This window comes from Equus przewalskii, chromosome 18, assembly GCF_037783145.1.
Source record: "Equus przewalskii isolate Varuska chromosome 18, EquPr2, whole genome shotgun sequence".
NCBI lineage: Eukaryota > Metazoa > Chordata > Mammalia > Perissodactyla > Equidae > Equus > Equus przewalskii.
In genome coordinates, this window is record NC_091848.1 from 39,703,670 (window position 1) to 39,720,007 (window position 16,338).

Below are 16,338 nucleotides of genomic sequence, written 5' to 3' on the forward strand. Positions count from 1 at the left end.
TACATAAACTTAGTTCATAAAGCAGTGGCTGTGTTTGAGAGGATTGACTCCAATTTTGAAAGAAGTTCTACTGTGGGTAAAATGCTACCAAACAGCACTGCATGCTACAGAGACATTGCTCGCGAAAGGAAAAGTCAGTCAACGCAGCAAACATCATCGTCTTATTTTAAGAAATTGCCACAGCCACTTCAACCTTCAGCAACCATCACCCTGGCCAGTCACAGCCATTAGCATCAAGGCAAGACCCTCTACCAGCAAAAAAATTACAACTTGCTCAAGGCTCAGATGATGGTTAGCATTCTTTACCAATAAAGTATTTTTTAAATTAAGGTACATACATGGTGTTTTGTAGACATAATGCTATTGCACACTTAATAGAATACAGTACAGTAAATATAACTTTTATATGCATTGGGAAACCAAAAAATCGTGACTTGCTTTATTGTGATACTCACTTTATTTCAGTGGTCTGGAACTGAACCCACAATATCTCTGAGGTATGCCTGTATTTTCATGTGAGGCTCAGAGAAATTCCTTGCTTAGGCTCAATTCTCCAACCAGCTAATACTAGAAACATTCGGTTTGAGGATGTAGAAGCAGTAAGTAGTAATTTAAGAGAACTGAATTCTTTTATACCTTATTACTAAAAAGCATAAAAACAATTAAGATAAATATTACTATGGGCTTGATTCAGTTTTATTTGATAATGACACTAAACTTTGTTTAGATATACAGAGACAATATAATTTATTACCAAATAGCATCAGTTTAAAAAAAGAAAGAAATATTATGCACTAACTTAGCATTCATGTAAGAAACTCTTTTTTTAACATAGTAGTTTTGCAGTAGATAGCAAACTTGGTTTTCTTTTCGATTCCAAGAAGGCTGAATAAATTCCCTAAATACACTTTTTCAGTTGGGAACTACCAAGCAAGTGATCAAGTTTCTGCCCTGCCAAATGTTTTCCCATTCTATCAAAGCCATATTTTCTTTAGGGTTCTTCTGGAAAGGAAATTTATGAATTAGGAATGAAGAATGAAAATATTGTGTCCCCTTCATGGATATTCAAAGAAAAGACCTGGGTACCTTTTGGTGGATTGTAGATCACTTGACAACTCAATAAGAGAGAAAAATTATTTATTTGGCACAGTTTCAAATAATTTTGAGACTAATATGTAAAACTGTTGTGAAATTTGGTAGCAAGTCTTACTTGAGGCATGGGATACTGTCCTTTGTTACTCCTTCACTAGCCACAGTGGTAGTGCTTCCCGAAAGACTCCTTGAAGAAGGAAGTTGGGATGAGAGATCTGGAAATGGAGGACTTGTTTCCGGTTCTGGGGTAATAATGTCTTCAACATCATACTGAAGTCGTACCTCTAATGACTTAAAAAAATTGTTTTAATTTAATCTAGGTCATAACAATAAATAATCACATTAAAACATCTGATAATTTTTAGGTAATTATTCATTATTTTTTCAGGTTAATAAGTTCAATTTCAATTTACAGTAAAGCTAAGACATCTTACACTGAATTAAATAATGAATTATAGGGAATATTCAAGGACATTCACAAAAAATGTAAAATATTTTTTAATTCTTCAGAATTATAAGAAAAATATCTACCACTGGAGATAAAGTTTTTATATAATATTTCTTAAGATAAAGTAAAATTACAATTCTATATGTGATAAATAAAAGGAGAAATTGGTCATGGTTATTCCAATTAAAGAAATTAAACTGGAAAAATTGCTTTTCATATGTCTTTTTAGTATTAAAAAAAAAGCTTCATTTGATTTTGACTGAATTAACTCAGTAAAAATTTTCCAAAATAAATATCGTATTTTTGTTTGTCTCGTTAACTTAGCCCTTACTTGTTTAATTTCATTAGCTTGGTCAGAATTGCTTAATGAAAAACATATGATAATTTATATTGAAATAAAAAGGTGATCAAAAACCATGTTTAAGTTAAAAAGGTTTAAAAATTAAGTGCTTTATGATTGCATTCAATGCTTTAATTTACAATTGATTTTACAATAAACATTTGCTTTACAATGCAAAAATCAGCGTTTTTGAGGTTGAAAGCAAGTGCTTACAAAAATGTCATTATGGGGTGGTGAATATAGCAATATTACAAAAATGACTGCCGTAATTATCTGAAAACTACAAAAAACCTCCTGTGACAATAAAAATTAACAATTGTTGAGTGCTTACTACACTTAGACACTATGCTAATGACTATACAATCATCACAAGAATCATATGAAATTGGCATTATTATTTCTAGTTTATTACTACTTCCCATTTTTCTATTTTATTTACACAGGAAATTATATGGGTGATAAAACTGAGTCTTACCCAGACTCTCCTACTAAAGGAGCCTTTTGACTTGCTCAGTCACACAGGTACGTACTGGTAAGGCCAGAATTAAAACCTAGGCTTACGACTCCAAAGCCTGGAATTTTAAATAATGTACTTCTAAGGGGCAATACTTAATTTTAGTTGTTGAGGTAAAAATACTTATATACAGGCCTTCAGTAGATAATCTTTACTTTCTGATAAAATGGACTAGGTAGAAGAGGCCCATTATCTGTAGGTGACTTAATTTAGATTTAATTTATCCCATGAGAGCATCAACATTTTGAATAAAAATAATTTAAAAGTTAAGATTAGGTAAGGCAACCTCATAATTATTTCTATCCTATAAAAATGTTGCTACATAGAAAATCATTAAAATTAACCTTAGTATATTTGAGAAATAATCATTTGTGGCAATTAATTGACAAGAAAAGACAAACCTTAAAAAATTTAATAAAGATATAGAACAAAGCCTGCATTAATTTCCCATTGGTACATAAAATCAATGACTGTATAAAACGTGTAGGAATAACCTATCCCATTTAATAATCCTAAATTTTGATAGAGAAGTGTTTGTGTCATCTTAAGCCAAGCTTTTTTAAATATGCTATACTAAGTAACAAGAATAATTAAAAATCTTATGAATTGGATTACTGGCCACATACTACAGTCTTGCTGGCTTAAAACCATACAAAGCGCTAGCCAAGTACGACAACTGCTGTCTTTTAATAACTGTAAGTGTGAAAGTTAAATTTTAAATGACTTACCACTATTTCTGCTGTAATTTCATGTCTGCTGAATTTATAAACTATGACATATGCAGAGACTCCTGATACACAGAATATTCTGCTCTCTGGACACCAATAAATCATCTGAACGGCATATGGATCTTCCTCTACAATTTCACATGTTTGTTTTCCTTCTCCTACCTTCTGTTTTTCAAACACTTTTGAAGTTTTTAGCTTGTACAGCATCTGCAGAGTTACTGTAAGATATCGAAGCACAGTTATCTTCTAATTTGAACTTAATTCTTAGATGTTGTTGAAGCTTTTTGAATATATTTGTTAAACCACAAAAGTAAAACCCAAGTAGACAAAATACATTTTAAGTAGCAAGCATTCAATGTCATGCTCTCATATCAGTACAGTTTAGCTGGAGGGAGACTACAGGGAAAAAATAAACATGTAGTGAACATACACTATATGCCAAGGAATGTGTAGGTCCTTTGTATGCATTCTCTCATGTGATCTTCAGAAAACTCCCATGAAGTGAATATTTTTATCTTCATTTGTTGATGAAAACACTGGGACTCAAGAAAGTTTACAATGGAAACACCGAACCTAATTCTCTACTAAGGGACACCCCTCAATCCTTTTTTTATAATTTTCTTCTCTGAGTGCTAAATGAGAGGTTGATGCTATTCATAGAAGGTTTACTCTTCTCAATAAATTTTTAGACACTCCTTCAGATGAGAAACATTTATAATTTACCAGCTAGCAATATTGGGAGTCCAATAATCTGTAATTATTTTAGAAAGAACCTTTTCTGAGTGGCTTTGTGTTAAGAAAAGTTCAGATATAATTTTAATAAACTTTGGGTGTGTGAATTGTTTTCAGGAATATATATTTGGGGAAATATTTTCCTCGTTTTAGATCCTGATGATAACTTCCCTACAAAAAAGCTCTGATTCTACAAAGGACCCTTGAGAAAAGTTCTAAAAATCTGGGAGTTCATGTCCAAAGTGCATAATCTGAACCTAATCATGAGAAACATCAGTCAAACTGAACTGATGGAGATTCTACAAAATAACCAGGCTGAACTTCTCAAAAATGTCAATTTCATGAAATACTCAGGAAACATTCTAGATTAAAGAAAACTCAAAAGATATAATAACTAAATGCAATAAATGATCCTAGATTTTCTTTTATTATGAAAGATATTATTGGGACAATTCACAAAACTGAGTAAGATCTGGAGGTTAGATAACAGTATTGTATCAATATTAATCTCCTGATTTTGATAACGATAATTTGTGTAAAATAATACCCTTGTTTGTAGGAAACACACACTGAAGTATTTAGGGGCATGTAGTGTTAGAAAAGCATCACGTCTCCAACTTACTCTCAAATGATTATAAAAAGCTATACATATGTATGTGTGTGAATATATGGAGGGGAGAGAGAAAAAGTAAGGGAGGGTTGTGGGGTGAGGGAGAGAGACAGAACAAATGTATTATACATTGACATTTAGGGAATCTACCTAAAGGCTATGAAACACTTCAAAGCATTTTTTTGCAATTTTTCTGTAAGCCCAAATTTATGTCAAACAAAAATAGTTTTTATAATACACAAGGTGGGGCCAGCCCGGTGATGTAATGTTTAAGCTCGTGTGCTCCCCTTTGGAGGGAGGCCTGGAGTTCATGGGTTTGGATCCCAGGCACAGACCTACACACTGCTCATCAAGCCATGCTGTGGAAGTGTCCCACATACAAAATAGAGGAAGATTGGCGTAGATGCTAGCTCAGGAACAATCTTCTCAAGCACAAAGGGGAGGATTGGCAGCAGAAGTTAGCACAGGGCCAATCTTCCTCACCAGAAAAAAAAAGCACAAGACATTGTATTAAGCGCTACAGACTTGCTTCTAGGTCAGATGGAGTATCACTCCCATGATTATTTTATGTGACATGGCAATCGTAAAAGGATACTGCAGACATAATTAAGGCCCTTAATTACTTAATTTTGAGTTAATCAACAGAGATTATCTGAATGAGCCTGACATAATCAAGTGAGCCCTTCAAAAGAGGGACTGGGGCCCTCCCTGAGGTTAGAGACACTCTTTTCCTAGCCTTGAAGCAGCAAGTCACCATGAGTTCTAAAAAAGCTGCAAGAAAATGAATTTTCTGCCAACAACCACATGAGTTTGCAAGAGCATCCAGCCTCAGGTGAAACTGCAGCCCTAGCCACCTCCCTGACTGCAGTCTTGGGAGATCTGAGCAAAGAACCCAGCTAAACTGTACCCAGATTCCTGACACACCGAAACTATGAGATAATATATGGGTATTTTTTAATCTGCTAAAATGTGGTAATTTATTTCTCAGAAATTGAAAACTAATACACATGGGATAAACTCAATTATTCAAATTCAGTGTAACCTAACTTCCTGTACTCGACAGTATTCCACAAAACTGGCAAACTAAGTGGTATTTCTTTAATTACATCCATACAATTGGAAATATGCCCTTATAATTGATTACACTAAAAACATTAAATATGCTGCAAACCTTTGCAATATATGTTCTGAATGTGATAAAATAATATTTTATTTAAAAATTAAGCTCTTAAAATATTAACATGTATGCTTAATGGTGGTATGTACTCTAATCATTAGAGTGTTAAAGTATCTTCTCACATTTTAGAAGCTAAGGAGTGACTTTCAGGTGGTGGGAATCCAGCAATGATGTCACTATGCAATTAACTGTGTTCCTGGAACAAACTCACATTTACATGTAAAACTTCATCAAAAGAAAACTTGTTGTCCTTTGGAATTCCCCCCTCTCCCTGAGCAATTGCTCTTTATTGTGAGGTCAGAAACGGGCCTCAGAATTCATGGCTTTAACTCTTTTAATCATTTTCTCTTGCTAATGGGTTGCTCCATTGCTGAAGGACTCGAGTTTACAGACTGAGAGAATCATCAATATTCAAGCTTCTTCCCTCGGTTTTTCTGTTTATCATAGTCTTCCTCAGAAGCTGTTCACTTCTATAGCTTCAAACATTACTTTTATGCTACTTTTTCATTAGTTTTCATTCTTGACTGTTCTCCCTACCTGCTAGATATTTTTACTTGGATTTCCTGGTGTTGCCACAAAATCCAAACCTCCAGAACTCTCTTGTATTTCTTACTTCCAAGAGTTACCTATATCTTGCTGATTACGAATCCTCAGAAACTCAGTCATTGCTCATTTTTTCTTATCCTTCCATTCCTGTCAAAATCTCAACTATCTTCCAAAACTCAAATGAAATGTTACCCATCAAAATACTCTTCCTGGATCTACTTGGTTCAAATAAATCTCTCATTTCTGATAACAGAATTTGGGTTACACTACATTTAGAGCTCTTATATTGTTTGCCCTGTAGTTATATACGTGCATTCCTCTATCTATTCCAGTGACTATAAATTTTCTGAAGGGTATGTATGGTTATAATGAAGTTTTAAATATCTTTGCATGCCCTTAAATGTTGAGCAGAGTACCTTATTTATTCCTTAAATTATGTAATTCTCAAGATTTTGAAATAAATTTCACATTTCCCAAATTCTTTCTTTCTTTTTTTGGTGAGAAAGATTGACCCTGAGTGAACATCTGTTCCCAATCTTCCTCTTTTTGCTTGAGGAAGATTGTCGCTGAGCTAACATCTGTGGCAATCTTCCTCTATTTTGTATTTGGGATGCCACCACAGCATGACTTGATGAGCAGTGCATAGGTTCACGCCAGGACCCCAACCTGTAAATACCGGGCCACCAAAGCCAGTGCATGAACTTAACAACTATGCCACCGAGCCAGCCCCACAAATCATTTCTTTTGATTGTCACAGGACTTGGTAGACAAATGGGAAAGAAAAGTGAAGACTGGTGGGATAAAAGCACTTTTCCAAGAAAACAGAAGTAGGAGCTGAAGAGAATTCCTTAATAGAATTATTCTGTCAAAGTTTGGTACTTTTTCCAATGTACCTTGCTTCTTGAAAATAAAATGGGTTGCTGATAAGGAGTAACTTCAGTCTTACTTATATTATAGACAAAAAATACAGGAGAGATAATACTATAAACTCATCTAATAATATAGGAAATGGATTTTTGTAACACAGCCATATATGTATGCTAAAAATGTATCTGAAATGTTAATTGCCCAAACAAAAAAGTAGTGAAAGGCTATGGGTAAACATTAACCAAGTGTTTTCTGTTATAGAGAAACTTAAAACTTACTTGCAGAAGCATCCCAAAATTTTATTGATCCATCTGCATGACTAGATGGGAAATAAATTAGTGTTAATTAAGGTATAGTAAATTAAAAAACCATAATCATTCTAAATGTACAAAAACTTGAGTCAGTGTTAAATTCAATCCAAAAATACCATTCCAATGAAAACTAATGTATGCTAAACCATTTCTAAGCTCAAAACAATGGTTTATCTTTTAAACAATACATTAAAATCCAAATTTAAAAAGAACAATAATTGCTTAGATTTTACTGTAAGAAGACTTTTTGTGTAATAGAGAGCAATGAAAACTGGCCTGTGGAAAATGAACAATATATAAAATATATAAAATTATATAAAATTGTTTACATAATAAAAAAGATATCTGAGTTAATTTTGATTACATTAAAATAATTTTGAAATGGGTATCTTAGTGAAATTAAAGTTAAGCTTCAAAATATAAAAGCAAATCCTTAAGCCTATCTAGAATTGTATCATTATTTGGTAATAACATAACATCAGTTCTATAAGAACTCATCTAGAAATAAAGAGGATAGAATTCCTCCCAACACATTTTATGAGGTCAGCTTTATCCTGATGCCAAAACCAGGAAAAATATTACTAGAAAAGAAAATTACAAACCAATATCCCTTGAGCATAGATCTAAAAATAGTCAACAAAATATTAGCAAATCACATCAAGAAATATATAGACAGGATAATACATCATGCCTAAGTGGGGTTTATCAGGAACACAAGGCCAGTTAAACATTAAAAAAAAAATCAATCATCATATTATAATCCATCATACTGACAGATTAAAGGAGAAAAACCATATGACCATCTTAAATGCAACAAAAGCATTTGACAAAAATTCACCATCCACTCATGAAAAAAACTCAGTAAACTAGGAACAGAGGAAACTTCTTCAATCTGATAAAAGGCATCTAGGAACAACCTACAGATGTTGTCTAACAGACATAATGGTGAAAGAGATGGAATACTTTCCACCTCAGATCAGGAACAAAGGAAAAATGTTTACTCTCACCATCCTTAAACATCATATTGGAGGTCCTAACTACTGCAGCAAGGGAAGAAAAAGAAATAAAAGGAATAAAGATTGAAAAGGAAGAAATAAAATTCTCTATTTGCAGATCACATGATTGGCTATGTAGAAAATCCCAAAGAATTTACAAGAAGGATATCAGAACTCATCTATGAGTTTAGCACAATTGTAAGATACAAGGACAATGTAAAAAAATCAATTGTATTTCTATATAATAGCAATGAACATTTGGAAATTGAAATTGTAAGAGTACCATTTACAATAGCACCAAAAAACATGAAATGCCTATATAAAAACTAACACAATTTGTGTTAGATCTGTTTGCTGAAAACTTCAAGATCCTAATCAAAGAAATCAGAGAAGGCATAAATAAATGGAGAGATATAATGTATTCTTAAATTATAAGACTTACTAGATGTCAGAACTGACAGAGATCTCAGTTCTCCCCAGATGATGTATAGATTCAATGTAATCTCAATTGAAATATGCAAAAAAAAATTTTTGTAGAAATAAACTGATCCTAAAATTTATATGGAAAAGTAAAAGAACTAGAATACCTAAAGAAATTTAAAAAAATTTTTTAAAAGTTGGAGTACTGAAACTACCTAACTTTAAGTCTTATTCTAAAGCTACCATAAAGTTATTGCTATTGGTGAAAAAAAGAGACATATATATATAAATAGAACATAGTAGATAGTCCAGAAATAGACCCACACACATACGGTCACTTGACTTTTTTGAGAGGGTGGTAGCTGCTAATTGAGTAGCTTTATTTTGTTAACAGCTTTATTGAGATATAATTTACATACCATAAAATTCACCCAAGATAAATGTACAGTTTGGTAATTTTTAGTAAATTTATACAGTTGTCCCATTGACACCATAATCCAGTTTTAGAACATTTCCATCACCTCCAAAAGGTACCTCATGCCAGCATACAATCTGATTTCCCACCCCAGCAGATATCCACTGATCTGGTTTCTGCCTGCACAGATTTCTTCTGTGTTGTTACAATATTTACTCTTCTGTGTATGTATCTTTCATTTAGCATAATGTTTTTGAGGATAATCCCTGATGTTTCATGTATTGGTAATGTGTTCATTTTTATTGCTGAATAGCATTCCATTGTATAGATATACCTCATTTTGTTTACCCGTTTACCAGTTGATGAACATTTGGGTTGTTTTCAGTTTTTGGCTATTACAAATAAAGCCGCTATGAATGCTTTGTATCTTTACGTACTCTAATTATTCACTTATAGATGTAACCAAAAAAACCTATTTTATTACTGAAATTCTGCAGGATGATGGTCTGAGAATCTATATTCTAATAACCTTTAATTCAGTTTTATTTTTTTATCATGCAGTATTTGACATGCAAAGAACAATATATGTAATATAGATTTAATACATAGAATAAAATTATACTGAAATTCTGTAAACCAATCACGAAATCAAAGAACTAACATTACTAATAACTTGCATCTCCATGTGTGCTCCTCTATTTTTTAAAATTGAGGTATAACTGACATAAAACATTATATTAGTTTCAAGTGTACAATATGATTCGATATTTGTACATACTGGTGAAATGATCACCACAATAAGTCTACTTAACATCCATCATCAGACATAGTTACAGAACTTTTTCCTTGTGATAAGAACTTTATAAAGAGTAGACCTCTCTTAGCAACTTTCAAATATGCAATACAGTATTATTAACTATAGTCACCATGCTGTATTTTACATCCCCCTGATTTATCTATTTTATAGTAATTTCTTTCTTTCTTAAGCATTCTCCTGGTTACTATAAATTTTCCACTAGATTCTAGAGTTCTGAGGAAATTGATTCTATTTTTGCCAAAATAATCATTTCTTTAGTGAAAGGCCCAAGTTCTACCCTGACGTTGTAAGTGATGTAAACTTCCGATAATTTAAAGTAAATTTTTAATTTAATTATAACACACATACAGCACAAATCTAAAGATTACAGCACAACAAAGTGTCACAAAGTGAACACATCTGTATCTCTGGATCAAACAGGGAAAAAACTGATATCTTTACAACGCTGAGTCTAGTTAATGACCACAGTTTCTCTCTCCACACATTTACGTCTTTTCCTACTTCTCAGATTTGTTTCACAATTTTCATTGAAGATGTCTTGCATATCTTTTGTTAGGTTTATTTCTAGATTATGTGATTTGTTTGGATGCTATTTTAAATTGTATAATTTTGGAGTTTTTATTTTATAATTGTTGCTAGTATATAGAAATATAGCTGACTTTTGTATATTGATGTACCCAGTGACTTGCTAAATAGTCAAGTTAATTTAAATAGCTGTACATTATTTTGCGCTTTCCACATACATAATCATGTTGTCTCTGAGTAACAACAGTTTATATCTTGCTGTTAAAATAATTTATTTAGTTCTTATTTTCAGTTATAATAATTTTCAGTTCTATAATTTACATTGATTTTTTTTTATTGTGGTCAAAAACACATAATGTAAAATTTACCATCTTAACCACTTTTAGGTGTATAGTACAGTAGTGTTATCTAGCACATTGTTGTGCAGCAGATTTTTAGAACTTTTTCATCTAGCAAAACTGAACTCCACATCCATTGAACAACAACTCCCTTCTCCCACCTCTCCCTAGCCCATAGCAGCCACCATCATACCTTCTGTCTTTATCAATTTGCCTATTCTAGGTACCTCTTATAAATAGAATCATGCAGTATTTGTCTTTTTGAGACTGGCTTATTTCACGTAGCATAGTTCCCATGAGGTTCACATGAGACATGATTTGCTTCTTTTTTAAGCCTGAACTGAATAATATTCCATTGTATGTAATATAACATTTTTAAAATCCATTCATCTGTTGATGGATATTAGGGGGCTTCCACCTCTTGACTACTGTGAATAATGCTTCAGTGAACATGAGAGTGCATATATCTCCTTGATAGCCTGTTTTCACTTCTTTTGAATATGTACCCAGAAGTGGGATTGCTGGATCATAGAGTAATTCTAATTTTACTTTTTGGAGGAAACTCCATACTGTTTTCCATAGCAGCTGCACCATTGTACATTCTAATCAACAATGAACAAAGGTTCTAATTTCTCCACATCGTTGCCAGCCCTTGTTATTTTCTGTTTGTTGCTGTTGTTTTATAGTGCCATCCCAATAGGTGTGAAATGATATCTCATTGTGGTTTTGATTTGCATTTTCCTGACGAGTAATGATGTTGAACATCTTTTCATATGCTTCTTAGTCATTTGTATATCTCCTCTGGAGAATTACTTATTCAAGTCTTTTGCCCATTTTTACTTGGATTTTTTGTTGTTATTATCGAGTTGTAGGAGTTCTTTAAATATTATGGATACTGACCCCTTGTCAGATATACGGTTTGCAAATATCTTCTACCATTCCAAAGGTTGCCTTTTTACTCTCTTGATTGCTTCCTTTGCTTCACAAAAATTTTTAAGTTTGAGGTAGTCCCATTTGTCTACTTTTGCTTTAGTTGCCCATGTTTTTAGTGTCACAAGCAAGATATAATCGCCAAAGCCAATGTCAGGAAGCTTTTCTGTTTTCTTTTAGGAGTTTTATAGATTCAGGTCTTACATTTAGGTTTTTCCATTTTGAGTTGATTTTTGTATATGGTGTAAGGTAAGGGTCCAATTTCATTCTTTTGCATGTGCAAATTCTGTTTGCCCAACATCATTTGTTGAAGAGACTATCCTTTCCCCATTGTATAGCTTCGGTACCTTTATCAAAGATTTGATCATATAGGTGATGGTTTATTTGTGAATTCTCTAGTCTGTTCCAGTGGTCGATATGTCTGTCTTTATGCCAGTACCATACTGTTTTGATTACTTTGTAATATTTTTTTTTAAAGATTTTTTTTTATTGTTTCCTTTTTCTCCCCAAAGCCCCCCCGGTACATAGTTGTATATTCTTCCTTGTGGGTCCTTCTAGTTGTGGTATGTGGGACGCCGCCTCAGCGTGGCCTGACGAACAGTGTCATGTCCGCGCCCAGGATTCGAACCAACGAAACACTGGGCCGCCTGCAGCGGAGCGCGCGAACTTAACCACTCGGCCACAGGGCCAGCCCCACTTTGTAATATGTTTTGATTAGCTTTGTATCATGTTTTGAAATCAGGAAGTGTGAGGAGTTTAGCTTTGTTTTCATTTCTCAGGATTGTTTTAGATATCTGTGGTTCTTTGAGATTCCATACTAATTTTAGGATAGTTCTTTTTCTCTACTTCTGCAAAACATGCCACTGGGACTCTGATAAGGATCTGCATTGAATCTGTAGATTGCTTTGGGTAGTATGGACATCTTAACAATATCAAGTCTTCTAATCCATCAGCATGTGATATATTTCCATTTATTTGAGTCTTCTCTAATTTCTTTCATCAATGTTTTGTAGTTTTCATTATACAAGAGTTTTGCCTCCTTGGTTAATTTTATTCCTGAATATTTTATTCTTTTTGATGCTATCGTCAATGGGATTGTTTTCTTAATGTTCTTTCAGATCGTTCATTATTAGCGTATAGGAATGTAACTGATTATTTAGTTGATTTTCTATCCTGAAAATTTGCTTGATTTATTAGTTCTAACACTTTTTTTGTGGAAACTTATGAGTTTCCTACATATAAGGTCATGTCATCTACAAACAGAAAATTTTAATTCTTCTATTCTGATTTGGATGTCTTTTATTTATTTTTCTTGCCTGATTGCTCTAGCTAGGTCTTCCAGAATTATGTTGAATAGAGTCATGAGGGTGGGCATCCTTCCCACTTTTTCACCATTGAATATGATGTTAGCTGTGTGCTTTTTATATATGACTTTTGCTATGTTGTGGCAATTTCCTTCTGTTACTAGTTTCTTAAATGTTTTTTATCATGAAAGGATGTTGAATTTTATCAAATGCTTTTTCTGCATCATCTGAGATGATCATGTGGTGTATCACATTGATTGATTCTCATATGTGGAACCATCCTGCATTCTAAAGATAAAACCCACTTGGTTGTGATGTTTAATCTTTTAAATTTGTAGCTGAATTCAGTTTGCTAGTACTTTGTTGAGGATTTTTGCATTGATATTCATTGGGGATATTAATCTGTAGTTTAATTTCCTGATAGTATCTTTGTCTGATTTGTGTCCAGGGTAATGCTGGCCTCATAGAATGAGTTTGGAAGTATTCCTTCCACTACAATTTTTCAGAAGAGTTTGATAAGGACTGGTATTAATTTTTCTTCAAATGTTTGGTAGAATTCTCCTGTGATGCCACCTAGTCCTGGGTTTTTCTTTCTTGGGAGGTTTTTTTTTTATTACTTACTTAATTTCCTTACTAAGTTATAGGTGTGGGCAGATTTTTTTTATTTCTTTATGATTCAGTCTTGGTAGGTTTTACGCTTCCAGAAATTCATCCATTTTTTCTAGGTTAAACAGCCTGATGGTGTATAATTGTTCACAGTAATCTCTTACAAACCTTTTTTATTTCTTTGGCGTCAATTGTAACATCTCCTCTTTCATTTCTGCTATTTGTTGAGTCTCTTTTTATTTCAGTCTAGTTAACAGTTTGTCAATTTCATCGATCTTTTAAAAAAAACTCAGCTTTTAATATTTTTCCTATTATTTCACTTCTATTTACTTCTGCTCTAATCTTTATTATTTCCTTCCTTCTGCTAATTGTGGGTTTAGTTTTTACTTCTTTTTCTAATCCCTTGAGGTGTACAATTAGGTTGTTGATTTGAGATCTTTTTTTAATGTTGGCATTTACTACTATAAATGTCATACAGGTTTACTTATAAACCTCTTAGTAGTGCTTTTGCTGCATCCCATAAGTTTTGGTATGTTGTATTTTCATTTCCATTTATCTCAAGATATTTTCCAATTTCCTTGTGATTTCTTCTTTGACCCATTGGTTGTGGGTTCCACATATTTGTTGAAATTAAATTCCAGTCTTCTTTTTGCTATCAACTTCTAGTTTCATTTCATTGTGGTTATAAAAGATACTTGTTATGATTTCAGTCTTCTCAAATTTGTTAAGACTTGTTTTGTGGTCTAACACATGATCTCTCCTGGAGAATGTTTCATGTGTACTTGAGAAGAAGGCGTATTCTGCTGTTGTTGGATGGAGTGTTCTGTACATGTCTGTTAGGTCCAATTGGCCTGTGGTGTTGTCCAAGTCCTCTGTTTCCTTATTGATCTTCCATCTGGGTGATCTATTCATTATTGAAAGTACTGTATTAAAATCTCCTACTATTTTTTATTACTGCCTATTTATCTCTCCAATTGTGTCACTGTTTGCTTTAAATATTTGGGTGCTGTATTGTTAGGTACACATATATTTATAACTTATATTTCTGGTGAAATGACCACTTTATCATTATATACTGTCCTTCCTTGTCTCTTATGACAATTTTTGGCTTAAAGTCTAGTTTGTCTGATAAAAGTATGGTCATCCCACCCTCTTTTGGTTAGCATTTGCATGGAATATCTTTATGACTCCTTTCACTTTCAGCCTATGTACATCCTTATATCTAAAGTGAGTCTCATGTAATAGCATATTGTTGGCTCTTTTTTTTTTTTATCCATTCAACCACTCTATGTCTTTTGATTTGGGAGTTTAATCCATTTATATTTAAAGAAATTACAGATATAAGAGGACTTACTATCACCATTTTAAAACTGTTTCCTGTCCCCTGTATTTATTTTGCCCCTTGTTCCCTTTCTTGCTGCCTTCGTGTTTCATTGATTTTTCATAGTGACATACTTTGATTCCTTTCTCACTTTCTTTTGTGCATATTCTATAGGTACTTTCTTTGTGGTTATCATGGGTATTACATAAAACATCTTATAGTTATACTGATCTATTTTAAAGTGATAACCACTTAACTTTAATTGCATACAAAAACCCTACTCCTTTACACTCCCCCACTTTATGTTATCAATGTCACAAATTACATCTTTTTATATTTTGTAACCATTAGCATAGTTTTATAGTTATAGTTTTTTAAAAGTGATTTTATCTTTTAAATTCTACATTTGAATTTAAAATTATTTATACACCACCATGACAATGTTATGAGATTCTGTTTTTGTCTACGTACTTACCTTTTTCTGGGCAGCTTTATATTTTCATATGCTTTCATTTTGTTGTCTAGTGTCCATCCATTTCAACTTTAAGGACTTTCTTTAGCAATTCTTGTAAGTAGGTGTAGTGGTGATAAATGTTCTCAGCTTTTGTTATCTTGGAAGGTCTTTATTTCTCCTTCATTTTTGAAGTACATTTTTCCATCTATAGTATTCATGGCTGGCTTTGTGTTTTCTCTGTGCACTTTGAATATATCATCTCACTCTCTTCTAGCCTGTAATGATACTGCTGAGAAATCCACTGATAACCTTATGGGAGTTTCCATATACATGAATTGCTTTTCTGTTGCTGCTTTCAAGGTTCTTTCTTTGTCTTTCACAATTTGATTATAATTTGTCTCAGTGTACACATCTTTGGACTCATCTTCATTAGAGAATATGAGCTTCTTGAATTTGGATATCCCTTTACTTCCTCAGATTTGGGAAGTTTTCAGCCATAATTTCTTCAAATAAGTTCTCTGCCCCATTTCTTCTCTCTCCTCCTTCTGGAACTTCCATAATGCTTATATTGGTCTGCTTGATGACATGCCATAAGTCTTTTAGGCATTCTTTACTTCTCTTCCTACTTTTATCTTTTGTTTCTCTGATTTGGGAACTTCATATTACCTATCTTTGAGTTTGCTGATTCGTTCTTGTGACTCATTAAGTCTACTATTGATCCCTTTTAGTAAATTTTTCAACTTAGTTATTGTATTCTTCTGCTCCAGAATTTCCTTTTGGTTCTTTTTTATAGTTTCCCTTGTTAATATTCTCATTTCCTTCATGCATTTTCCTGATTTTGTTTAGTT

General features: G+C 32.9%; 1 protein-coding gene across 20 annotated transcripts in view; it reads right to left on the reverse strand.

Annotated features, from left to right (window-relative positions):
* The window catches only part of STXBP5L (syntaxin binding protein 5L), a 350,864-nt gene that overhangs the window by 136,322 nt on the left and 198,204 nt on the right, over positions 1 to 16,338 (reverse strand). For all 20 annotated transcript variants that reach the window (XM_070583799.1, XM_070583808.1, XM_070583812.1 and 17 more), the window contains 3 exons: positions 7,333 to 7,373; positions 3,123 to 3,340; positions 1,211 to 1,383 (listed from right to left, as the gene is read on the reverse strand). In XM_070583799.1, the coding sequence (XP_070439900.1) occupies positions 1,211 to 1,383; positions 3,123 to 3,340; positions 7,333 to 7,373 (432 nt within the window). The remainder of the gene's footprint in view (positions 1 to 1,210; positions 1,384 to 3,122; positions 3,341 to 7,332; positions 7,374 to 16,338) is intronic.